General features: G+C 46.3%; 1 protein-coding gene across 1 annotated transcript; it reads right to left on the bottom strand.

The window, feature by feature from the left end:
- Window positions 1-226: 226 nt before the first annotated feature.
- Window positions 227-20,084, bottom strand: LOC144097789 (uncharacterized). The gene is made up of 7 exons (XM_077630421.1): window positions 20,062-20,084; window positions 19,126-19,229; window positions 16,030-16,106; window positions 11,932-12,219; window positions 10,885-11,159; window positions 2,650-2,807; window positions 227-1,199 (listed from the first exon to the last, which is right to left on the bottom strand). Exons 1-7 carry the CDS (start codon window positions 20,082-20,084, stop codon window positions 331-333), a joined length of 1,794 nt encoding a protein of 597 aa, XP_077486547.1. The 3' UTR covers window positions 227-330.
- Between the last annotated feature and the right edge of the window lie 6,867 nt (window positions 20,085-26,951).

The following is a 26,951-nucleotide window of genomic DNA, read 5'->3' as shown; positions in this document are numbered from 1 at the left end:
TCTGCGTCAGTCTTGCATTGCGTATAGCGAATTTCCTCAGTTGCGTTATTAATATCGCGTGTTTTGTTGGGAATAAACCAACCAAAACTGAAATTTTGATCCTTGGGTAAGTTTTAATACCATGCTCTCACTGTCGACTTCCACGCGCAATAGAGATTTCTCTAGGCATCTTTAAAGACGCGAATGTCCGAAGTCAAAACGTACTAAAGATAGATTGGCTGCTATCCGCTGTTTATAACTAGTTCGTACAAATGTAAGAATGTCCACTTGTTGCGCAAAAATCGGAATATATGCGCAGGCGTAAGTATTCATGGGCTCTGATTGAAACAGTCATTCGGCCTCATTTGACTTGGCACGTTTATAAGCTCGATAAGCTTGCCTCCCGCCTGAAAGTTGTCCATCCAGGTTCGTCACGCTAGGAATACGAAAACGTTCAAGGGTGACCGAGCCACGATATTCATCGGTCGTCATCGGAGAGCCGGGCTTGTGTCCAGCGATTGGCCATTCTTCGCCCTCGTCATCCAACTCCACAGCGACGGCAGGACCAGAGTCGACTAGCTCCTCTGCCAACCAGTCGTGCGGTATTTTCGTGCCTGCGTCACTTCCGGCAGGCGCTAATCTCAAGCGGTCTAGAAGATCCTGTATTCCCGATCTGATTGTTGTGTTGAAGCCAATCTCACTGGAGGTCGAGTTCAACGTACTTCTTGTTCTTTCAGTAGTATAACCATACCGCGATGGTCCCACAGGCATTCCGGTTCGCCCCAATAGCCGTCCGAAAGCGGCGATGTCAATAAAGCTGCCAAAGTCAATCATGTCACCGGACGGTTCTTCGTCGAAAACGTCGTCCCCGCCACCAGAGTCCTCACTACTGTTCAGAGAAAAGTACGGAGCCGACGTCGGATTGGGCGAAGGCAGAGAAACTGCCGAAGTAAGTGGAGTACCTGCTGGTGTAACTGCAAAGTTGGGCCTCGGGGATGACGTGTTGCCGGCGCCGTCGTACTCCTCGTCCAATATGCGGAGGTCTTCCTGCGGCGATTCTGTTATGGGTGAATCGTCGCTAGCGTGTATCACGTCGAAGATGCTGCGACCCAACTCCGGCAACATCGGCGCCACGACGAACAGGGTTGAGTTCGTATCATTTAAATGATCAATTGCATCCGGATCGTGCAGTCCGGGCAGCTTGGCAATTCCTAAGCTACCTGCGAGAAAACACAGTATCAGATCTTTCAGTTGCAGGAAACAACTACACAGGAAAGGGCCTCACACCAATCTGAGGGTTAGCAGAATGGATTAAAAGATATGTTTTTTAGAAGGGATGATGCGGTAAATGTATATTTCCTCTGGGATTTGTGCCAACAAATATTCTGAATAGTGCTCAAGTAAAACATATTTTTAAGAAAAAAGAAAATATATCTTAACATACAGTCAGGAAAAGTAAGGTCTGTGACAGGAAGTAGTTCTCTCCATTTCAGCGCTGTAAGAAAAATCGGTGAACTGACAAGTACTTATGGTTTGATTAACGCTGTGGCGTCGCAAAAATTTGCAATTGAGAGCCTTCAAAAATGCAGTCGGGCATAAAGATTGATGTTTAGGGTTTCTAGCAAACACACCATGTTTCTAATAGGAGGGGTAATGCGTGACGACAATCATGATGTAATGTTATTAGAAAGAGAAAGAACATATTTACTTCGCGACTAAGGTCCCGTTCGGTGTCTCATGCCGGACAGTACAGCGTGGACATCTACGCGTTATTGCTGGCCTCCAGCGCGTGGGTTGTTTGGATTACGAGCTATGACCGAAATGCTGAGCATAGTGCAGTATATAGAGGAGTGGTCCAGCTCCCTGAGAAACAGCATAAAAGGCGGGGCAGAGAGTAGGAATTTGCGTTGTAAGTATTGCGGTGCCTGAGTGTCACTTGAAGAGGTGGAAGGTGTGAGTATTGAGTGCAATACAGAGACATTATGAAGCAATGAGCTTGAACGGGTATTGTCTGCATCATCGTTGTGTAGAACTCTCAAAGAGTGCATATCAGTCTATAAAAAGTGAAATCAAGCATCAGCCCTAGATTACCAGCCGAAGTACTTGTGCTCACCTGATTTTTATCTTTATGTGGCATCACATCGCGCAAGACTAGTACATACGATGAAGCGTTGCTATGCTTGCACGGCTGAGCGCTTCGCGACCGCTATACACAGTGACGCCCCCAAATGGTCAAATTTCTCTATAAAAACTTGATCAAGGTACACGAAAATCGCACGCGGACTCTTATAGTGTCAAGAAACTTAACTACAGCAAAGGTAATCTACAAGCGAATAAAAATCGCCACATCGCGCTTTCTTGTGCTTTCGCTCCGTACCGATAACTTTAGAACTTCAGTAGTTTGGGTTGCTACTTATAAAGGACATATCACTCAAGAAAGAAAACTTCTACTCGAGGAACAATTTTCCTGCGTGCCGACATGAAGGTCCAAATTGTGACGGTTCCCAAGCAGCACAGGTAATCGGCGCAATATTGCAACAGGGTGGTTCCATCTTGGTCCTTTGTAGGACCGGCTTTTGCCAATACGGTTCCAATGTTGGGCCAATTACCTGTGCTGCTTGGGTTGCGACTACTGGAAGTTCTACGCACAAGAGTGCCATGGACACTCACAAAGGATATCCCCGACGGCGTCCGGGAACAGCAGGTATGCGGCGGCGAGCGCGAAAGCGCCGACCAGCAACGTGCACCACAACACCAGGCAGCAGCAGAGACCGGATCCAGTGGTCTCGCCTTTGGATGGAGACCCCACCTCTTCTTCTTCTAGTATTCTGCGCAGGAAACACCGACATCTGTCCATCAGAGTGCACATTATAAATGGGTGGAATATTAACCGGTGGTATCAGTACCTCCAAATGCATTGCAAATGCTGTGCATTTTAAAAGATTATTTGCATATGCGCCTGCAAAAAAAATCTAGAACTAGCACTTACTCTGTTGTTAACGCGGGAAAACAAATATTTGTGGGTGGTGTGCGTAAACAATTTATTCTCTAAAAAATTTTAAAAATTGCTTTATTTCAGTACATCATAGTCCGGCTAAAAGAGCTGTTATTTTAAAGGGGTATAGAAAAAACAGGACATAATGATGTAGAAACAGAGAAAATTAATTGGGAAAGTTTGAGATAGTCACTGAAAGTGGGAAAAATAACAAGTACATTTTGTCAGAAAATAGGGTAGTAAAATATGTTGAACATACATATACGTTTTATGTGCAAGAATTTCAGAAGCGAGTATGCAAAATTGCAGAAATTTGTGGTAAACTTTGCGATGAGACCTGCCCAGAAATAGTCGACAAGAACATTTTTCAACGCAAAGTTGTGAAAGGAATTTCTCTATTCCACTTAGTTTTGCATTATAACAATCAATATATCTGCAGATTCTATTAACGTTTCTACTATCTTCAAATACATATTCCCCGTGTTTTGCATGGAATTCTTAACTACTAAATGCCAGCAATGCACAAAATTTCAAGAAAGGTTTTCCTACGAATCGAAAGAATGAACCATTACTTCCAATACTTTCCTAAGAGTACGTTATAATATTCCACTTCTCCTTCAGAATTAAATCAGATCCGCAAGATCCTTGAACTTCAAAAAAAAATTGCTGCCACGAAGCGCTTTTCACTACTCCACAGTGCAGTGGCAAGATCTATCCCAGACCGTCTTGGAGAATACTCGCTTAGCTACACTGCTGATGGCACGGAATCGTTCAGAACGTGCCCTCTATCTTCAGCGAACGACGTGGACCAGCGTATTACCTCGGCGATGGTGAAACCGCAGGTTACAGACAAAAATTATTGTAGGACTGTAAAAAGAATGAAAAATAAAGTGTCCTTGCCCGTGCAATTTCAGGTTACACGCAGTCAACTTTGTCAGAACAAAAATCAGACGAATGGAAGTCACCTTTGAATAAAATTATAGATAAAATCTAGAAAGTATTCATGTTGCGGAATCGTCAGAACGTGGCCGTTGCTGAGCAGAGGGGGCGCGAGACCAGAAGGGCCGCCTTGGACGTATTGGTCGCCGTGGTCGTTTCGCGTTCACATGTTTTGCTGAAAATTGAAATACTCTCCCTGATACAGCTGCCTAGAATTGATGCACGTCTTTTTCGCGTCATATTTTCCCATCATACTTGCCCAGAAGAATCCTAGGTCACGCAGAATTGGCAATTTTCTGGCATCGTTCAAACTTAAAAATTTGAACAGCCCTGGTAGGGAAGCGGTGGATAATACGAAATTCATGGCAGTTTAACCTTAAGGCCACTCGGATTTGAGGAAAAAATGGCAGTTAGAGCTCGTTTGTTGTGGCCATACATAATCTGAAATGATTCGTAATGACGAGGACCCATCAAGAGAGAAAAAGCACTGCAAAGCGAACGTCCAATCAAACAACACACGTCAAGAAACGTCAGAGCCCTGCTTTATGGAAGGATAACGAATATGTATAGCTGTTAAGAAAAAAGAAAAATAACGTTATTTCTTAATTCTTTTCTACTAGTTGCTATATACACACTACCCTTAATTAAGGCATTCATTGGGCAAACGATGCGCATATCACATCTTTCTTGCTAGGTTCTTGTTATCTTCGGCTCACAACATATATGACCACCTACAACTTGGATTTCACGAATTGCTGATTACGGTCGGAGTGTGTATCTACTGTGGCTAGAGGAGTAAGGTTACCACCGCAGCGGTGGCGAAGTGGTTGAGCATCCGCCTCGCATGCAGAAGGTGCGGGGCTCGATCATCAGTACCACCGGGTAACCACCGGTGATACAATGGGTACAAGCTTTTCCTGGTCTGGTGCTCGGCTTATTTAGGGTGAAATGCTTGGGAGATGGGTCTTTTACCCCCCTTGATAAGTCGAAAATTACCTTGTGACATGGCACTCATTGGCCATAAATGCCTTTGCGCCATAAAATATCATAATCATCATCATCATCAGGAGTAAGGTCACTGCCTGCGTGTGTCACGCAAGATTTCGTGTTAAGCGCGGATCGTACGCCAGGCACGTCCACGTATGGTCACTTGATTACTAAAACATGGCAGGTGCCCACAGTGACAGATGCAGTGACGGCTGAGGAGGGTTGGGAGGGAGTGGATCGTGCGCGGGCAATGCCGATGATGACTTGAGGTTACATAGCGCATGACGACATCATTTCGTTCAACGTTGTCGATACCGCTGTCGTTGACTCCAAAAGTATCTTTGTATGGCGTATCCACCTGGCCACCGAGTGCGTGAACTTCATATGAGAGCAACGCTAGGGAATGTGGGAAGTGGAGCACCTCTGGGTGGAGCAACGGCGGCAGCTTTCACATTGCTCCAAAAAACTCTCTCTCCCATCGCAGTGGTGAACAATCTCTGATTTCGATGCATTTCATTACTCTTGCCCTCTGACAAGGCGTATCCTTGCGGCCTCAGGGTGCATTCTCTGGAGCATTAGCTCCTCGATTGCACCATCTTGCTCACTTGGTAGGACCTTTGCCCCTACATACTCTGCGTCAAAGCTACTTTAGGCAAATAACCGCCATGAGAAGAATGAAATGGCATGGGCCTAAGAATGGCGAGCGCATAAAAAAAATAAATTTGCACTTTGCGCCCACCAATGACAGGCACGAATGCAAACAACGCAGTGGTATGCTCAAAAGCAATAACATAGCCGCGGTGTTTTTTGAAAGGAAACCAACGTTAGGATCGTTAAAGAAAAAATTCTATGCAGAATTGTAGCAGGATGGGAAGGTCTTCGGAAATGTGCGTTGTAGCGACCACAGAATTCTATAAAGGGCTCGAATTAGCTGAGACTTGAATACGGAACGGAAAAAGCTAGTGAAGAGGAACCCCTGTAAGCAGTAAGCAGAGGAACCCCAGTAAGTAGCGAAAAGAGGGAATGTAGAGGAATTCAGGAGATCGGTGAAGAACAGATATGGCGGCTTTAACTGAGTAAGCCGATCTTAATGTTCAAGCAGTGATCGATAATCTCGCAGCTTTCTTTTCGGAGTACGCAGTATAATTAGGCCATAGGAAGGCTCGACAGGATACCGGGAAGCTATCTCAGGAAATGAAAGTTCTGATTAAGAAATGACAAAACATAAAAGCGTCTAACCTTGAAGACAGAATAGAACTAGCAGAGCTATCAAAGTTAATAAATAATCACAGGGCAGCCGGCATAAGGAAGTTGAATATGGAGAGAATCGAGCAGGCTCTAAAGAACAGAGGTAGCCTAAAAACGCTGAAAAGGTAAAAACAAGATGTATGCGTTATGCGACAAAAAGGTCAATGTAATTAACAACATGCTTAAGGTAGTTATAGTAGCCTGATAGTTTTATACAGACCTGTACAGTAGCAAATGAATTCAGAATGTTAAAGAGAGGCAGCAGCGCACAACAATGGCATATCCAACCAGTAATGAAAGAAGTAAAGAAAGCCTTGGAAACAATGCAAACGGGGAAAGCTGATGCTGAGGGTCAGGTAACAACAGCAGATCATTAGCAGCACGAAGGGGAGATTGTGATAGAAAAACTAGCCACCCTGTATGCGCAATGACTTACGACCTGAGCGTACCAGGGCGCTAATATTATCTTAAGTCATAAGAAAGGAGACGTCAAGAACTCGAACTACAGACCGTCCAGCTTACTGCTCGCTTCTGATGGTGATGACAATTTTTATGGCGCAGGGGCATCTGCGGCCAAAGAGCGCCATGGCACATGGTGTTTTCAACTACAAGGTGTTTAGTAAGGGAATCGCTTATGCCCAACAATCTCGGGAAAATTAAAAATGAAAATCCGGAAGTTGTAAGATACTCATGGAAATATTAAAGGTAATGGTATATTCTTCTGATATGTATCAGAGCCTTTCTTTTAAAGCGTTCTATTGATCGCATCGAACAGCTGCTCTTGCCAAAAAAAGCAAATGGAAATGCTTTTGACGATCGCAAATAAGGGAGTAGAACAAAAAAATTCAATACTGCCGTAGGGTGATCTGAGGATATATTAATTCCTAAAGTGAAATCTTGTATCTTATAAAAATGTTCCGTTCATCAACGGCTTCCCGCTGAAAAATGCTTTTGCCCAGAATATTTTGGCATGAGTAGAGTGAAGACAACCTCAGACTTCAATCAACGAAATAAACAGGCAGGCCTTCGTAAACAATACTCGACAATAGAGCATAGTCACACAATCAATCAGGTGGTAGAGAAATGCGCAGAATATGACCAACCCCTATGTTTAGCATTCATTGGTTACGAGAAAGCTTTTGACTCAGTCGAGACCTCAGGAGAGTTAAGCAGGCATAGTGTAATCCGGGTGTTGAAGAATCTCTAGTGATAATACTGGAAGATATCGATAACGACTGCACAGCTACCATAGTCCTCCATAAAGTTAGCAACAAGATTCCAATAACGAAGGGTGTAATGCAGGGAGATTCGATCTCGGTTTTTTTACATGAGGAGTCCCGACGACTGAATTAGAAAAAGCTGAGGATAAGAGTTAATACAGAATACCTAAGTAATCTGCGATTCGCTGGTGAGATTGCGTTGCTAAGTCACTCAGGGATGAACTGCAAAGCACGATATAAGGGTTAGACAGGCAGAGCAGAACGGTGGGTCTTAATATTAACATGCAGGAAACCAAAGTAATCTTTAACACTCTTGCAAGGAAACATCAGTTCACAATGGTAGCGAGAAGCTGGAAGTGGTAAGAGAAGACGTGTACTTAGGGCAGGTAGTGACCGCTGAACCGGATCATGACAGGAAAATAACTAGAATATTAAGAATGGGGCGAACTGCTACGGCAGCCTGTCTGCGATCATGAATGCCAGTTTACCTATATCGCTTAAAAAATATATACGACAGCTGTATCTTGCCACTACTTACGCGCAGAATTGTGGAAGCTAACCAAAAAGGGTTCAGCTAAAGGACAACGCAGCAAGCTATGGAAAGAAAAATGTCAGGTGTAACGTTAAGAGAGCTGAAGCAGGCAGAGTGGAGGTAATAAACGCAGGTTAATGACATTCTAGACGAATCAAGAGGAAAAAATGGGCATGGGCAGGGCATGTGTGCGATGGCAATATAACCGCTCGTCCTGAAGGGTAACAGAATGGTTTCCAAGTGAAGGCAAGGGTAGCAGAGCCCAGCAGAAAGTTAGGTGGGCGGATGAATTCAAGAAATCTGCGGGGATCTGGTGGCCGAAGCTTGCAACGGAGAGGGTTAATTGGAGACACTTGGGAGGGGCTTTTGCCCTGCAGTGTGCGTAGTCAGCCTGGTGGATACGATGGTGCCTAATTTACATGTTCGTACCGCTGCCATGAAGAGATGGTAGAAACAAAAATTTCAGAAACGACGCATGAGTAAAGTGCTTAGTACCATGCTTCCCGTGCGTCTGGAGAGCGGTGTAACATACTATGAACCGCTCCCAAGGTTACAGGGATGTCAATCGGTGCACTGGGCGAAAAGCTTTGCCTATGGTCTCGGCCAATAAATGGTACCTTTGTGTGAATATCATTCATTTAATTATTCATAAGGTACTAATGCACTTTTTCTGAATTTTCGCGGCATCTAGCATACGTTATCAACGTCATTTGATATGCGCGTGGCGTTCACCACTTAGCCAATATTTCTTTCTTATATTTTTTATTTATTCTTACTACAGGCAAACACTATCGCCAAAGGAGGAGGAAAATTCTACAAACATACAGTCATAACAAGCGAAGATACTAAAAGCAATATTTAACAGAACATTGGAAACAGGCATCTTATTCATTTTACAATTGGCAACAAGGGCTTTCCAACACTTCTATGAAAGCATCAGGGTAAAAACATGAATAAGTAAAAATCTGTATTCCGCAACGGTGCACGGAAAGAAACTCTGCTTATGAGAGCTTGTTTTGGCAGCAGTGGGGCTACTGAATACTGATTAATACGTCGAGTTCCTCTGGCGCTGGTTCCGTTCACGATAATGGGTAGCTGGATAGGTATTTTGAATGAAAGGTTTTTGTGAAGTAGCGCGGCGGTCTGATTTTCATCAATCATGGCTTGAACGGTCGCTCCAGAGCACCGACAATAATTGCGAATGCTCGCTTCAGGTGCGCCATTGCGCCTACATAGATCTGCTACACTCAATACCTGAGGAGTTCTGCATACACAGTGCTATAGCTAAGGTCCGTGCTCAGGAGCTGTACATTTTGCTCCCAACCGAACGGTAATGGTCGCGTGCTGCGTCGACACAAGATTCGTGATGAGTGTAGCGAAGCAGTCGCTTGTCTTAAGGCGTGGACTGCAGTGTGCGCGCGGTATTCGTTAGAGTGTTCCCATTCCGACCAATCTTTATAGCACACAGTGTGGCCGTTTTTACCGTCGACCTTCGCCATACATCCGCTTCATCATGTGTCATTGATTAACTGTCTATTCAGTCGTAAGCGCTTGCATTGGTAGAAAAACCGCAGTAGCATGCCACTCATAAGCTGCTCGATTGTTTATCATCGCGAGTGAGAGTTGCAAACCGCTGCACCAGTTAACGAGCCTGTTGAGCTTCCCGCAACGACGTCGCCCACCAGCTTGCCGGTCGAAACGAACGGTGCTGCACCCTGGCTGCCTTAGTCGTCTGACATAGCCGGTTTCAGATTGATGCCGCAGCTGAGGGTGCCTCGGAACTCGCCAACGCTGTAATTGTGGTCCTACCCTCGTCAACGCTTGAATGTGAACCCCGTCTCATAAGGGAATAAGCATATGCTCGATTTCCGTGAATTGATCAGCAGCGGAGCTAGCAGACGCCAGGCGAGCCGCACTGTGCAGCAGCAGGAAGCGGCTGTGGGAAGAATTGGCTTGTACCGCAATAATAACTTCTACCAGCAACTGAGTTCATGAAAAATCATTAGAAATGATTCATTTTTGACATTCCTCCTTCAAAAAACTTTTTATGAACGCACAAAAAACAACAACACTAGAGTCTTTTTCTGAACCCATGACGGTATTCTGACTGGCTGACCGGCCGGCCCCAAAAAGAGCGCCCCTTTGTCATCATGACACTTATACGAGCGTGGTGCACATAACAACCGCCAGGAGACACTAATATTCGTTCAGGCATTTGTAGTATATTGCGAATAGCGACGGACCACAGCACTTTAGAAGACCTTATGCAAGCGCAGGAGGCGTGGCCAAAGCAGACGAAGCTCTCTTAAGCGCGCGGACGACGTCATTCCCGAGAGTTTTCGTTTCAGACGAGATTCGAACGGGGCGGCGACCTGCGGGGCGCCCTTGCAAGCGTGAACAACCGTGTTGTCAAGCTGCTGCCTGGTCGCATACCTTTTCAGCCTCGCCTTTTGCATGCTGACGTGTTCGAAACTTAGTATGCCCCCTTAAGGACGCAGGAGTGTTTGCGGTGCCTCTGCCAAGCGCGCACTCCTAATTATGAGAGACGCCGGGCAGGGTAAGCTTGGATCAGTTTTTGTTCGGCGATGAGTTCCGAACTATCTCCCGCCGCCCAGGAGAACGTCTAAGTAGCTACACCTCATCTGACAAGTTTGCAGCTTTTTGAAAATAGAGTTATCTAGTGCACTCACGGCCAGGCAACGAAAGCACGAAGACACATAGCGCCTGAAATAAATTAACAGTTCCGCGACTATTCTTAAATACCTATTAAAACTTTATAACTAGCGAAAAATAGTTTAGCATGGCGTTTTAAAAGCTAAGAGAGCGCTTCAGTGACTGCGTGAACTTCCTGAGAAATTCTGCGCGAACACGACACTGCAGAGGCCTGCTGCGAAATGGAGAGCAGCCTTTCGCAATCTTCTACCGTGTTCATGTCAGTAACCTAGCAGACCGAGTTATGCAATTTCTTCAGAAAAGTTACTCACTCTGTGTCACCCGGCCCCTCCGACACGAGGTCGTCTAGTTGCTTCACGACGTCGGCACCCTTAGCGCTGATGGCCGGCCGTGGCGCCTTCCGCTGATCAGCATTGTCATCGCCACCCTCCTTCTTCTCCTCTACTTTCTTGTGTTTCTTTTTCTCTTTCTCCTTCCCGTCTTCAGGGATAGGTGACATGCCAGGAGACGTTTCTGGTGTTTGTATCGGTGTCATTGGCGATCGCGGCAGCGATGACAGCCCCATGTCCGAGATATGTAACGGAGACTGCGAAAATCAAGATGAGCAGGCTCATTCTGTGATAATTTTGCTATTACTTAGAAATCCAGGTGGAAGACCTCTAATTTCTTTACACGAAATGTTTCAGACAAGCTGCAGCCACTTTGCCGCTCGTCACCACCCTTATCGCCGCCTTTTATCCTGTTCTTCACGTCGTCTGTGAATCTAGGAGTGCTGTTAACTGTTTACCCGCCAGCAGCACGAGTATACAGCTCGATAATTACTATTTTCAGATTGAACCTTGACGTTTCCAAGTCCCTACGGGCTCTAGTAGCTGTTTGAAGGTCGCGCTACACAGGGCTAAACTGAGCTAGAAAAGGTAAACATAGACGACACATTCCTAAAGACGTTCACTGTGTGATGTATGGCCGTACACATATAGCTCTTTCATTATTATTGCAACCCAAGCTGTCTATAAAAATTTGGTGCTCTGGCAAAAACCAAATATTGAGGCTACAACCCTGCTACTGCACTTTCGGTGTTCAGGTGAACTGCGAAGACTTGCTCTCCGCAGCAAGACAGAAATTGTACGGCGCCATCTGAGCCGGTTTCAAAGATTTTAAGTGGCGCTGTTTACTGTTAACCTCGACCGAGCAACCTCGGAAAAGAGTCATGGTTATGAACCTGTGCTTTGAACCTCATACTATCAGGTATCTCTGACATGAGTAGCGGAAAACTTATGTATTAAAGATTTGAGCGCTAATCAAGCAACAGATATCGACATAATTGTGCCCAATGAATGGGCATAAACCTGAACTACCTTCATGGCAGGCTTAGATGACGACTCTCGGCGCTCTTCTGGATACATGTGTGCCAGCTGCTTGTCCATCCTTCGGCGCAGGTAGTCTACCATGGTGAGCATCATCATGGAGGCAACCTCTTGTGCGGCGCTGGGGCGAGGCTCTGGGGGCGGAGGGGGAGGCGGTGGAGGAGGTGGGGCGGGTGGCGCAGCGGGGGCGTTGATTACGATGGGCGCCGATGGCCCAGTGCCTCCGCATGGCATGGGCATTGGCACTGAGATTGGGATCGGTGTAGAGACGAGCGTGGCCTGCGGTATCATAGGAAGCAAAATGAAATAGTTGAACTCCAATAACGGCATCTGGTACGCGGGGATGGAAGGATTTGTGAAGGGCGAATGTGCGCTGAGGAGAAAATAAAACATGGAATGCACACTCTATCAAAAAGGTATGAAATATACTATACCTTCAAAAGATAACACTTTAAGGATTAGATATGTGGAAACAGACTCAGCAGAAATTGCCTATGAAGATAGGCGAGGGAGCTATAGGCTACGTTAGAAAGAGAATATGCACAAATCTTTAGCCGTAGGAATCGAAGATTTAAATTCGATTTGTTGTGCAAATTTGTAAATTCAGGCGGTGATTCTAGCTTCAAACCCGGGACAAGCATGCAGTTTCGGGGAAAACTCAATAGCTTTCCTTTCTAGCCGCATGGCAGCGCTTGAGTGGAAGTTAGTGAGTAATCACTGCCTTACTGGGTTGATAATGCTTGGTGTAGGTGTTCACATGAGAGACCGCAAGTGATGTGCGATGGCTAGGATTTGTGCGATTCGATTTTCTCGATTAACAGAACCCAATTTTCCACCTAATTGACGGCGGAGGTAGATATTTTTTTGACCCTCAGCAGCTCCGTAATGAGAGGCAAGGTTTAAGCGGGTTTGGAGTTCGTCGCTAAAGACTATTATAATTCCATCACCTACTGACTCCCGCAAGATGTTGAGCGCTATAGTCGCCTCGGGGCGCTCAATAACCAATAACCTTCATTTCACTCTCAGTCTGCCATTAAAAATGCTGTGGAGTATAACGGAATAATTTGATAGCACTTTTAAAATACTATTAACTTTTCAATGGTCTGTCGCCTGTGAAGAACAGCATAACGTAATGCTGAAACGAAACAGGACGATACCCTCCATTTCAATTCCATAAAGTACTGCAGTAGAGAAGAAATTTCTGGCTCCTTTAAAGAAATGGCGCTTAGTAGCACCAAAAGTTGACCTGCAGTTGATAGAAAATGCTGCAGCACTGATATTTTTTACAACCAACTGCATACCAATATGGTTCAGTGGAACACTAATGAGGATGCTGTTTCACTGTCTTGTGCACTAAAAACAGGAGTGCATCAAAATCCCAATGATTTTTTTGTTATCCGAAAAGGCCTTACGCCGTAGTGGATCTCTTAGGATCTGTTTTATACTTCCAGGCAGTCTAAAAATGCGGCCTTCTTACAAATTTGCGCCTGCTCACAACGTCATGGCTGGGATTAGCATTGAGATACAACCAGAGATGACGGCACTGAACGTATTTCTTGCCATTACTGCAAAATCTCGTGTTGCAATCGTCCGGCAGAAACAGCGATAGGGGCGCGAAGGTCAACAAGCGAATCAAGCTATGAGACACGCCGTAATGCAGGCCTCCGGATAATTTCGACCACCCGCGATGCTTTGACGGGCACTAACATCACACTGTACTTGAACGTCTATGCGTTTCATGTGCATCTAAATGGAACCATTGTTGCCCGGATCGAAACCACTTCTTTCGGGTCAGCAGCTGAGCAACATAACCACTCAACCACCGCGGCGGTTTCAACGTTTTTATTCCCTTCATAGGGAACGCTTTTAACATAAAAGTGAAGTGAATTAAAGCCCTAAAACGAATAACCGAAGCAGGCAAATATGTGTCGCAAAGTCGTGTCGGAGATGTTTTGGGCGGTAAACACATGGCCAGTAAGTACACTTCAAGATAACCAAACTTTTATTTCATCAAAAAAATTTTCCATCATCGAACAAGAGTGGCCGGATGTGGTAGCACTCTGCACACTCCATAAAGTGTGCAATTCATGTCCCCCTCTTTCTTTCAATTCCTCGCCACCACCGCTAGTCAAGCTAGAACGCTACCGCTTTAATCTGATATAAATAATCTTGAAGGATTGTCTCCGTTCATAAAATCAAAGCAATCATTCGTATAGTCGTTTTCTTAACATAACTTTTTAAAGGGGTGCCTAAGCGTTTACCTCTGAGTTTACTTAGACTCAAGCACGATCGTTAAGTGAAAAAAGGCATAGCAAACAAACAAACCGTGGACATGTATTGCGTATTCGAATGGCTGCAGGGTAGGCTTAGAACCTGGCCACTCTCATCACCCACTGAACGAAAACCGGATGTTGTAAGCATTGTGGTGTACGCGTTCTTTTCAGTTTCTCAATGTAGTGCGATAACTGAAGTGACTGCAAAGTTTTGAATAGCTGTGGGATGTGGCAGGTCTTCTCGGCTACTTTGGTTCAAAAACAGTACGGCTTGAGCTACGAAACAGCGCGTCTCTCCATATTCTTGTCGAAAGCCAGGTAGGACGCGGTACTGTATCCTGCGATATTGTGTATGCAATCTTGAGCCTAAACTGTGGTGCTGTTAGGGACACAAAACAAAAAACAGGACACAGACAAGGACGCTAACTGTGATCTGGTTCAGGAGTGGCAGCCGTACCACCCGACACACTTCAAGCCGAAAACAAAAATTGGAATAGCGTCTCCAGCCTGGGAACTGTCTCTTCAAAAATCATTCCTGCATCATATGCTAGTGAGCGTTTGTAATCTTTTACGGATATTTTCTGTCACAGAATTTCCTGTTTTGATCCAAGCAGCAGTTGCCGAATCCGTCTTACAAAATAATATGCTAAAACGAGAAGAAAAGCAGCATAATGTTACCAAAACGCACCCATGCATCAGGATGTGTTTTATATTGACAAATGTGCGCAAGACCTCAACAAAGCGGCAGGCAGGCAGTGTGTGCCACTTGATGTTTCAGCTCCGATCGAGTTTTCAGGAGCAAAACCGATTGGTGCCGGAAGAGCTATCGCATGCACTTTTTGAAGTGTGCCGTTTGGATGGTGCTGGCGATTCCTATGTCATGTAGAGTGCTTTAGATCGGCCATACTTGGCGTTGCGTCAACGACCGCTGACCACGCTCTAAAGCAAAAGACGAAAGATGACAAACACGCTCAGTTATTCGCGCACGTCAAGAAACAAACAATGCGTGGCCCAAGTTGACTTTGTAAATGTTCTAGGAAAAACTTCTTACAAGCGGGCACTGATCACTTTGGAAGCGTGAAAGAGTTTGTGGTGAGAGATTTATACGCCTTTATCTTTGTACCGAACCTAGATTCGCGTTTTGAAGCGGCGTTCAGTGATCCTATATCGAAAATTCACTGCGCGCCCGGGCATGCGTTTTGCTTGTCCCCTGAGAACTGACATTCTTTTGCGTTGTAATTTTGCGCGGCATTGCTGCTGATATATAAAGTATGATCATCCGCTAAGGACCCAGTCGATGCGTTGCCTGTTGCGGACCAGTATGCATGTTTGCGCACGCTAGACTATAGTCTAGCATAAACGCTTAGTATAGACTATATATGCAGTCTATAGTGAGATGAAATGGCCTGAGTGAACCAGAGGGGAATATTAAAGCTTTGCATTACAAAGCTTGCTTATTCGTGCGAACACAACATGCTGGAATTTTTTTGCTTTCAGTTTTATTAGAGGCAGCGATTGCGTATTTTCAGTACTTGTCCTTCACAGACATGTTCGGCATTAAAAAAAAAACTATCCGTTGTTGTGGTGCGCGAAAAACCGGCAAACAAAGCCACGAACCAACCAGACTTAATAGTCGACTGTCATATATGAGTGGAGTGTGTCCCGAAAAGAATGCTCCTATATATAAGCTCTCCGATGATAACGTCGTTCAAGTTTGAACTGACGGCCCATTTGTGTGTAAGAGGTAGTACGAGTAAGTCTGCGTTGATTCTGGAAACATTTTTAGAGCCAGTCAAGAATTAACGATGGCACTCACCTGGCTTGAAGGAGGTGGGGGCGGGTACCACTGGTGTGGCACTAATGGAGGGTGGTTGCAGCATCCGTGGTGGTGGTCTGGTTCACATAGAGGAATAGTGCTTCCGTGTTGCATCGGAGATGTCTGGCCACTTTGGCAGGCTGCGAATTCAGCATGGCGGCAAGAAAATGCGCAATATTCTCCTCAGCAACTCTGTCGCAAACCAAGAACTGGTTCAAAATATTATGATCTACGATATGTGTCAGCGATGTAAAACAGAAAACAAAGCGGCATATGAAGAACATCAAGCGACACGTTTTTTAACCAGACATACTTTTTACAGGTTTTACGCACGACGAATGAAATGCCTTCCTCCTATATAATTTCAGGCCCTGGTTCACTCACCCAAAGTTAAAAGTTAGAATACTGCTGTGGAACGTCTCTGGCTTCCAGAAAGGACATGCTTGTCTACTCTGGAGTTTTCTGGCACAACGTTTTCTTATGCTTTGCTTTTTCTCAATGCTCCCTTACTGCATTCGCCATTGTGATATTTATGCCACCCAGCTCGCTGCACAGGCCCGCTAGGGTTGAATGTTCCCACAGCCAGACGTGAGCACCGGGAATATTGGGGTGGCAGATGACTGTTTCCGCGGCTGGCTTTCTTTTGGCACTGCTTTTCTGAAGTTAGTGGACGGGCTAGCTGTCGGCATTCTTCAGAGTCGTTGGGAGCTTTCGAATCGAGATGTACTCCGAGATCTCAGGCCGGTACGGCAGGAGGGCGTCTTGCGGACAAAGGCTAGCGACCATACAGGAGAATTAATGGAGAGAATCCAGTGGTTACTTGAACAGCGGTGTTGTAGGCATATGAAACAAATGGCAGCATTCGGTCCCAATTCGAGCGATAGGAGGCGATCTACAATGACAGCATATCCCCCAGTGTGCGGATAAAGCGCTCGGTGAGCCCATTGGTTTGAGGGAGGTAAGCGCTGGTGGTCCGATGGTCTGTGTGACATTAATTTAGGAGCGCGTCAACAACTTCAGACAAGGAGGATTTGTCCCTGTCGCAGAGAAGTTTACGAGGGGTGCAGTGGCGCAGAATGAAGTGGGGAAGAAGAAAGAACGCGGTATCGATTGAGATGGCGGTCGGAATTGCTGCGGTTTCCGCGTAGCAAGTGAGGTGATCGACAGCCACGATTTTGCAGTCATTCTTCGCTGGTGTGTACGGCAGAGGCTTATGCAGATTGATGCCGACACGGTGAAATGGTCGGTCTGGGCAAGGGAGACGCTGTAGTGGGGCAGACGGATGTGGAAAGGAGGCTTGCGCCGCTGGCAATCGGGACTAGAGAGCACTTACTGGCGTAGGTATACAGGCCGAACCAGTAAAAGCGCTGTCTCAGCCATTCATAAGTCTTTAACGCTCCCGTGTGTCCAAACACGGAGTACATAGGGTAAGAGGCGCAGAGAGAACTATACGACAAGCAGCCGCTTACGGCCGTTTGCCATATAATTACGTCCGTAGAGGAGACGGTTACGGAGAACAAAGTGCTGCGCCTAACAGCGAATGGTGTAAGAGGCCTGCGAGATCGACGAGTTGGTGAGGAGACCGATGAGTTACGCCTGGATTGGCTCTTTGCGTTGTTTTAAAGACATGTCGTCGACAGACAGGGAAGACAAGATGCAGCGAAGGGAGGCGGCAACAGGAATCCAGGCAGAACCGACGAGAGGGATAAAGCGTCTTCACCAGAGTGCTTGCGCCCGGTGCGGCAGATGACGCTGTTATCATATTCCTGCAGTCGATGCGACCAGGGGGCGACGCGAGCGGCGGGATCTTTCAGTGAAGAAAACCGCAGCGTGATGATCCGCAACAACACCGAATGGGCTCCCGTACAACAACGGTATAAATATCTGAAGCGCGCAGACGATAGCCGAACATTCTTTTTCGGCGACCGAATAATTCTCTCAACCGTGGTTAAAGTACGACGTCCGCATGCCACAACCTATTCCTCAGCGCCGCAATTTCATTGCGCTAGATCAGCACCGAGGCCCGAGTCACTAATGTCGGAGTAAGCTTCGATAAGCGTAGAAAGTGGCGTAATATGGGAGGCGAGGTAACTACGGCGCATAATTTTGCAAACGCTCTGTCACAAACCTGCTATCTGGCAGAAAGGGTCGCCTGGAATTTGCGACAAGAAGCAATGATGGTCGCAAAGTTGCGAACGAAACACCGAAAGTACGAACTCAAGCCATTAAAGCTGCTCAGCTGCTTGAAACAGGTCTATTAAGAAATCGCAGCGGCAGTTCGGAGTTTAGCTGAGTAAGGAAGGATGCCATTCTTCGACATGGAATATTCTGAAATGGCCAGTTGGTGGGCAGCAAAATGGCAGTTCTTCAAATTGAGCTGTGGCGAGTGAGGTAGGCAGCGAAGTAAGGGGAAAACATGGTGATGCTACTCAAATAGCAAAGACAAAAGTGCCGCTTTAAACCGCAGATAATAGTATCCATCATGCGTTCAAAGGCGGGGGAGCGTTAAACAAGCATAACTTCATGACGTTAAATTCACAGAGTTCATGGGGATTGATAGAAAGAATGACAAAGGTGATAGGAAGAATGACATTTGGCCTCTTGAGCAATTTCAGTACCCATCAGTGCGTCGCAGAACATAGAAAGCTCGACTTTGCCACGGGAGCAATAAATTGCAGGATATCGCTGCCATCACCTGCCCTGGAACATTTATGACTGCATTGAATACCTGTACTTCATAAAAACCCACGCCTTATGTAACACCCCGCAAGGGGTCTTTAAGGAAAATAAAGTGATGTGATGTGATGTGATGTCGAGATAACATGTCTCACACCAAAAAAAAAAAATTGGCGGTGGTTTAGCTTTGGGTAAACCTGGATTGACGCTATAGCTACAGCTGGCTGAGTGAAACTTGGTCACGTGACGAATCACATGACGAACCACGTGATAAAGCACGGCGCCGCGCCACCGACAGCTCTTTCCTACCACGTGAACAACCACGTGACAGCGTGGCGGCGCTGTGGCTGCGCCGCCACGTTGAGGTCTCGAAATGCTACCGTAATGTAGCTATCGCTACAAAAACGTGAGAGCAGGCACGCCAGACAATAAGGCTGAAGACATAGGGAACATCCTGGATCCTAAGGCCGTACAGGTATCCACCGTCTCGATGCGCTGTGCAGTTGTGGTATGGAGTAAGACCTCTGAAAGCGCAGGACAACTTTTAGAGGCAAACAATAGAGTATAGCATCAGTAACAACCACAGCAGATCAAGTATCTGCAAGCGCAAGAGAATCAACGTTTTCAATGAAAGGATCGATTAAATCTTTAGTACACCAGGCATGACATACGGAGGTCGACGAAGCCATTGTTCCTGCCTAAGGAACTCCGTCTAGTTGTTTTCCGGCGTTGAACATTTAAGTCGGTGTTGCAGCAGCGACGGCAAGAGACGAGGCGGAGAGTGCGAGTGGTGCGCAGGTGAGAACTGGCCGTCAAAATGCGACGAGTGCTGAGGCGGTGCACGGAGAGGGGAAGGTCGAGCTCTATAGTCGGCGACGTCCAACGGGGTCCCGGAATGAGGGACTCCGCCTTCCATTGTAAGGGGCGAGAACCACCAGGGGCTCTCCATGAGCACCTCTCTGTATATATAGCTAAGTAAATGCTTTTCACCACCACCACCGGGAACGAGGGGCCAGCGCTGGTGCAGCCGGAGTCTGTCATCGAGAAGGGGAGTCGGTGGCTGCGGAGCTCGAAGGTGTGCCCAAAGGATCGAAACCCACGACCTACACCAAGTGTACTGCCGGATTTAAGAAACTGGTTGCCCTCATAAAGAGAGCAGAGGCTTACTGGTTTGGCAGCGAGAAATACTACTACCAACCATTCAAAATGTGAAGGTATTGCTCTTGAGAAGGAAGTGACTTCTTGTTTTCTATTGTCTTACGCGTGAAGCCCCAAACCTAGACTTGTTTTAATGACCCGTCAACTCTAAGCTTCGTTATTTCCTTGCGTACGCCATTGTTCTGTCTCACCACTTGCCGTGGGGACATGAACTGCTTCATTGTAACGTTGCTGGTATTAGACGATGAAAATATTTTATTTTATATATTTATACGATAATGCGCGTCTCATTGTTCAACGCCAGATAATAAAGTTCATATGTTATGCACTCTTGCGTGCTTATGTCAGAGCAAGCCTTTCGCGCTGCGAAAAGTGTTCGAGAGCCAGCTTTAGTTTGTGCTTTATATTAGAAAGCACAAAAGTCTATTTAAGAGGCACTGCGACACCACAAGCGCAAGTTATTTACATCCTGCGAAGTTCAAGTCATCCATTAGTATTTTTGTAGAACAAAAATTTGATAATTGGTCTTTAGAAAAGGAAATGCCGCAGTAAGTGCCTCACAAAGCATGGTGGACACCAGAACGGCGCGGTAAGTGAAGGAACAAAGGAGTGAGTGAAAGAAGAAAGGAGGAGAGAGGTACCGCAGTGGAGGCCTCTGGAATAATTTCGGTCACCTGGTGATATTTAATGCGCACTCACATCGCACAGCACACGGGTGCCTTTTGCGCTTCGCCTTCATTGAAACGTGGCCGTCGCGGTCTGGTTCAAACCCGGATACTCCGGTTCAATAGACGAGCGCCTTAAACACTAAGCCAACGGGGCAGGCAATTTGTTTAATGAAAGCTTGGTTTTATGCCTCCATCTTGTAATACGCCAGTTTTCACACTTGTATCTTTTCCAATATTTCTGTAAGGAAATGGGCAATCTTGGTTGTCCTTCACTGATACTTCTTTATTGTTGGTGTCGATACCCACTGCAGGGAAATTATATTTGCTGGATTTGGTATTACAACAAGAAACGTTGCACTGTTCCAGCTTATTTTGTCAGGGAATTAAACTGCGTTCAATCTAAGACGTCCTATTTATGTTAGCTTATAGTCGTTCTGTTTTGGCATCATCAATTTATTTCTGGTGCCCTCCCCGTGACTTTTTTCTAACTTTCTTCACTTTGATAGCTTTTCTTTTCCGATGGTCATTCCTAGCTCTAAGCATTTTCGCGTCTGCATTTCATTATTGTTCTTCCTTTATTCTCTGGGTAATTTTGTCTCAGCTAACCAGAAGTTTTGACGCAGTCTATGCCACCGCAGCGGTGGCCAAGTGGTTGAGCATCCGCCTTGCGTGCGGCAGGTGCGGGGACCGATCCAATGGGTAAAAGCTTTTTCCCGGTCTGGTGCTCGGCTTCTTTAGGGTGAAATGCTTGAGAAATGAGTCTTTGACCCCACCTTGAGAAATGAAAAATACCTTCTGCTATGCCGTTCTTTGGCCGTAGATACCCTTGCGCCATGAGAACCTATAATTCTCATCATCATCATCAGCAGCAGTCTGTGCCTAAGTGCCTTTGTGAAAGCTTCACACCGTCATTGCGTGAAAAGTTTGTTTCTCATGTAGTTCTATTGTGCCTCTGAAAAATATGTTTAAGAGATTCAAGGCGTGAACGATCTCTAGATGGCGTATGTTGTCTTTGTAAGCTCACGTTACGTCCTGTCACCAACAGGCGCCATAAAGAACAGTGCATGTTACTGATAGAGCTTTCAGCCTCTTTTGTATCTTGAGAGAAAGCACCTCGTGCCCACGACGTGTGCGCTTCCTCACTCACCAGGCGTACCACCTTGCGACGCCACCGGATATGACCTAGAGGACCGTGCCAGCGACGGCGCTCCTCGGGGGGCTGCTCGATGGTCCTTGGACACCGATGGCTTGAATTGAATGTTAGCATTAGATTCTAAAAACATCGAAGATAGTCCTAGATGACAATGTAGCTAAAGCATGATTGCGCATCTACTGACATTCAGTATGAAAAATACTGCGCACACGTGTGCGATGCGGTCACAAGAAGCTAGCATTACCTCATTTACCGGCATCTTGGAAGAGGATGTCAATGGTTTTGCTTGTAGGAATAAACCAGGCGGACAGGCCTTGCTCCAAAAACGACTGTCTTCTTCTTCCTCCGATGGTGCATGCGCTTGTGCTGAAATCGAGGCGTAGGGCGCGATGGTCTGCCAGTATTTCCACGCGAAAAGACATCAGATAGATGCGCTGAATGCTTTTTGCTGCTCTGCACGCGATTCCATGAAGCATTGAGAGTGATACTACCACATTTTTTCTGTGATCAGCATCAGCCAAGCACCACGAAATGGGCGTCTTCTTACAGTGAGTATCGGTGACCCCGGGCTACGCAAATTTGGCAGCATCACTGAAGTGTGCTCTGTATAGAGCCGCCAGCATACCGCTTGATGTGATAGAAGGCGAAAAATAGTTTGAATTCTTTGGTAACCGCAGTGTAGCGTTAGTCATCGGCAGGCCTTAGACGCGTTGGAGGGAGCTTATTGTATCCGAACACTTGTTAGTTGTTCTCAGCTTTATTCAGGATAGTTATTTTTATGACTTAGCGAACGCAGTTAGTGTGGATATGTAGCGTATCTCATCCCACGTCGTGCATAATTCTCAACAAGACTTCAGCCGGTGGGCTATCGTAGTCAATTGTACACGTATTTTCCTTCATACAGCGAAACCTCTTGCTATAGTAAAGCGTAGAAACAGTGGGCCTGCGATCCCGTCATGGCCTTCTGTACCTAATAATCAGCAGCGGCCGGACCACGCCCACTCCAGTTCCAAGGCCTCCCTTATATCGCTCCAATTAACCATGTCCTGTGCCAGGTGCATTTATCTCATCCCTGAAAACTTAATATCATCCGCCCATCTAACTTTCTGACGCCCCCTGCTAAGCTTGCCTTCTCTTCGAATTTATTCCGTTATTCTTAACCACCATCGGCATCTTGCCTTTGCACTACAAGCCCTTCAACCGATTAGTTTTTTCTTGATTTCACCTATGATATCAATAACCCGCTCTTGTTCCCTGGCTCACTCTGCCCTCTTCCTGACTCTTAACGTTACACCTACTATTTGCATTTCTATAGCTCGCTGCGTATCCTTCAATTTAAGTTTACACGTTCTCGCCCCTGAGGAGGGAGCTTGGTAAACTGCAATTCATGATCTCAGAGAATCTGCCGAATGGGCTTCAGCCTGTTCTTATTCTTCTAGTTACTTAGCACTCGTGATTGCGATCTGCGGCCCCTACTTTCCCTAGGTAGATATAATCTTTACCGCTACCAGTACCTCAGTATCAATTGTAAGCTGCCCTTCAGAATGATTGGGATCTGCGGCACTTAGTTTCCATAAGTATAATCTTTACCGCTTCCAGTACCTCGCCATTAATTGTAAGCTGCCCTTCTTTTCAGAAAGAGTTGAAATTACCTCGGTTTTCTGCATATTAACTTCTACACCCATCAAATTGCTCTGCGTGTCTAACTGATCAATCATGATTGAGCAGGTAGTCTTCTGAGGAACATTGCAAGGCAATGTAATCAGTGAATTGCAGATTAGTAAGTTATTCTGCGTTAACGCTTTTTTACAACTGTTCCCAATACAGGCACTTGATTATCTCCTGTAAACACGCAGTAATTAGTATTCCCCAGATCGTCTCTCTCTGCCCGACAGACTTACTTATTAGAAATTTAATCCTGAGTTTATTGGGGACTATGCTAGCTGTGTAGCCGCTAGAGATGTATTCCAGAATTTTAAATAAGGCTCAGTAAAACGGAGAGTTGGGCTATTTGATACATACTGCCGGGAATAAGGGCGCTGAGATGAGGGACAAAGAAAGAAGCGCCAGTACTGTTGCCATCTTCTTTCTTTATCCCTCGTATCAGCGCTGTTATTCCCAGCAACGTTAAATAGGTTCTTATACAGTTGGATTCCGCAATGTCTGAACGAATGCTGAGGTTTCGAGTGAATCAAAAGTTTTCTAGTAATGTAAAAATGCTATATATAGGGGTCGGTTATATTCTGCACATTTCCCTATCAATCGATTGATAGTGCGAATGCGGTGTTTTGGGAGTATACGCAACTCTGCCGATTATTCTATTAGCGCTTACATTAGTAATTATTTTATGGGCAATGGACACGAAGTGAATCAGTCAGTAATTCTTCAAGTCAGAAAAGTAACCTTTCGTATTGATTAAGAATAATTACGTAGAGCGCACTAACTTTGTCATCTTCTGTTGAAGCGCGTTCTTGACGATGTTCACGTAACCACCGCCTTCACACTGCCGAGATTTGCGTATTTTTTGAAGGGTATGTATACAACTTTGTTTATCGACAGCATGACACTTTTACTCCTCTGACCACACAGCGTCACCAAGTCGCCAGGGAGAGAGGCATGTTGAAATGGTCCCAAAGAAAGAGGAGTAGAAGCGTAGATATGTCTCACGTCGCGGCGGACGCCAGAATTGCGCCGTCAAAGAAAGGATAAAGGAGGGAGTGAGAGAACACAGGAAGAACGAGGTGCCGTAGTGGAGGGCTTCAGAAATGAAAACTGCAAATTGGTTTGTGGGCAAACGAGATGGTGTGTTATGTTGTTTATTAAGGTGTATGGGGGTTTAACGTCCTAAAGCGACTCAGGCTATGAGAGGCGCCGTAGTGGAGGGCTACGGGCATTTCCACCGCCTGGGGTTCTTTAACGTGCACTGACATCGCAAAGTACACGGGCCTCTAGAATTTCGCCTCCATCGAAATTCGACCGCCACGGCTGGGATTGAACCCGCGTCTTTTCGGGCAGCAGCCGGGTACCATCACCTCTGAGCCACCGCTGCGTTGTTCTCGAAAATGTCGAAAAATGCCATCAAAGCGGGTCCTTACCCGAGAAGAATGAGAACGCCGTCGTAACCTGGCACTGCAGCATCGGTTCGATGGAGGTAAAAAGGAAGAGACGGCAGTGAGCAGTGCACTAGAATACCTGCTCCTTCACTGTGCCGCGTTCGCCGATGCTCGTCGCTATATGCTCGCGGCCTATAGGGCGCAGGGCATACTACCAGGCTCCATCAAGACGCTATTGTGGCCCCAGGGCAGTGCGCGCACTCGTGAGCGAACTTAGGTGATCCTCTCTGCATTCCTCGAACACACAGGCTGGACGTCCCGTCACTTCTCCGTCAGGTAGTTACACGCAGTGACCGAACGCTCCGCGAGTTCTACCTTGAACGATTAATAACCGGACGCCCCACTCCAGTTGTAGCCAACACCGTGCTGTGCGCATGTGTGATTTAATGCCTTTAAATGAACTAACCACGCGCACAACCTGGACACATTTCTGATTGTGTAAATAGATTGTACATATTACTTCTCCCCCTATCTTCTCTTCCTGTCCCCTCACCTCTTTCATTTCATTTCTCCATTTTGATTGCTATCCTTTATTTCCGCTGCCCCAGCTCAGGTGCTTCAGTATCGATGGCAGATGACGGGGCTAGCAAACATCTGTTCCTTCCTTTCTACTATTATTTTAATAAAAGAACTACTACCACCAGTGCGCCGTTAGCGCACGTTAAAGGTTCTCAGGCGGTTGAAATCATTTCGAAGCGATGGTCTCCGATGCCTCTTTCTGCTTTCCTTCTTTCCCTCCCTCCTTCACTTATTTCATCACAGTGCAGTTCAGATATCCACTGGGAGGTAACAATAACTATAATTGGTTATGGGGGAAAGAAAATGGCGCAGGGTCTGTCTCATATATCGTTGGACACCTGTACCACGCCGTAAGGAAGGGATAAAGGAGGGAGTTCCAATGAAGAGAGGAAGAGGTGCTGTAGTGGAGGGCTCCGGGATAATTTCAACCACCTGTGGATCTTTAACGTGCACTGACAGAGCACAGCACACGGGCGTTAGCATTTTGCCTCCATAAAAATATAGCCCCCGCGGTCGGGTTCGATCCCGGGAACTCCGGATCAGTAGCCTCCACTACGGCACCTCTACCTTCCTTTCTTCTTTCACAGATTCCTTTATCCCTTCCCTTACGGCACCGTTCAGGCCTCCAACGATGTTTGAGACAGATACTGCGCCATTTCCTTTCCCCAAAATTCAATTATTATTATTAATATTATTATTAGCCAAGCGCCCTACCCACTGAGCCACCGCGGTGGGTCTGGGATGTGAGACACTATCTGTTTCCTTTCCTTTGCTGAAAAGGAGTTTTCACACCCCAAGAAAGCATAAAAGGCGCCCGTGTACTGTGCGATGTCAGTGCACACTAAACATCTCCAGGTGGTCGAAATTATTCCGGAACCCTCCACTACGGCACCTCTTTTTCTGATTCTTCTTTCACTTCAACTTTCCTCTCTTCTCTTACGACGTGGTTCGGGTGTCCACCGAGATATGTGAGACAATTACTGAGCCACTTCCTTTCCTCAGCCACTTCCTTTCCTCAAAACCCAATTTTCGACTACTGATCCGGAGTTCCCGGGTTCGAACCCGACCGCGGCGGCTGCGTTTTTAAGGAGGAAAAACGCTAAGGCGCCCGTGTGCTGTGCGATGTCAGTGCACGTTAAAGATCCCCAGGTGGTCGAAATTATTCCGGAGCCCTACACTACGGCACCTATTCTTCCTTTCTTCTTTCACTCCCTCCTTTATCCCTTCCCTTACGGCGCGGTTCAGGTGCCCAAAGATATATGATACAGATACTGCGCCATTTCCTTTCCCCCAAAAAACCAATTAATAATTAATTACCACAAGAAAGGTGTCAAATTCTGCGCACTGCATGGCGGCTAACAAAAAGATAGAGAGAGAAAACATTATTGCCCCAGGTGTAGCCAATTAGGGCAGCTGGGTCCTGAGTGGCCCTCAGGTAGGGGCGACGCCCTGGGTTCACGAAATAAGTGAAATTTGGGCGGCTTTCTCTGAATGGGTGAGGATTTGGTTTCAGTTTTCTGCAGAGGGAGCGGTGGATGGGGTGCAAACATTTATTGCCAATTACAGAGGGGTGCAAACCCCCTAACATGGTTCGAGGCAACCCTTAGGGGGCTGTCCTTACAGGGCAAAGGAGAG

The sequence above is a fragment of the Amblyomma americanum genome, chromosome 7 (assembly GCF_052857255.1).
Source record: "Amblyomma americanum isolate KBUSLIRL-KWMA chromosome 7, ASM5285725v1, whole genome shotgun sequence".
NCBI classification, from domain to species: Eukaryota; Metazoa; Arthropoda; class Arachnida; order Ixodida; family Ixodidae; genus Amblyomma; species Amblyomma americanum.
Note: the sequence above shows the minus strand (reverse complement) of the source record. Positions and strands in the feature narration are given on the sequence as shown.

What these genes read in the sequence shown, in the direction of transcription:
- LOC144097789 (XM_077630421.1), bottom strand. Translation starts at nt 20,084, where the DNA reads ATGAAGCAGTTCATGTCCCCACG. An exon ending in CATCTAAGCCTGCCATGAAG is followed by an intron (nt 11,160 to 11,931) that starts GTAGTTCAGGTT and finishes TGATTTTCGCAG; the next exon opens with TCTCCGTTACATATCTCGGA. An exon ending in CGCCGTCGGGGATATCCTTT is followed by an intron (nt 1,200 to 2,649) that starts GTGAGTGTCCAT and finishes GTTTTCTCGCAG; the next exon opens with GTAGCTTAGGAATTGCCAAG.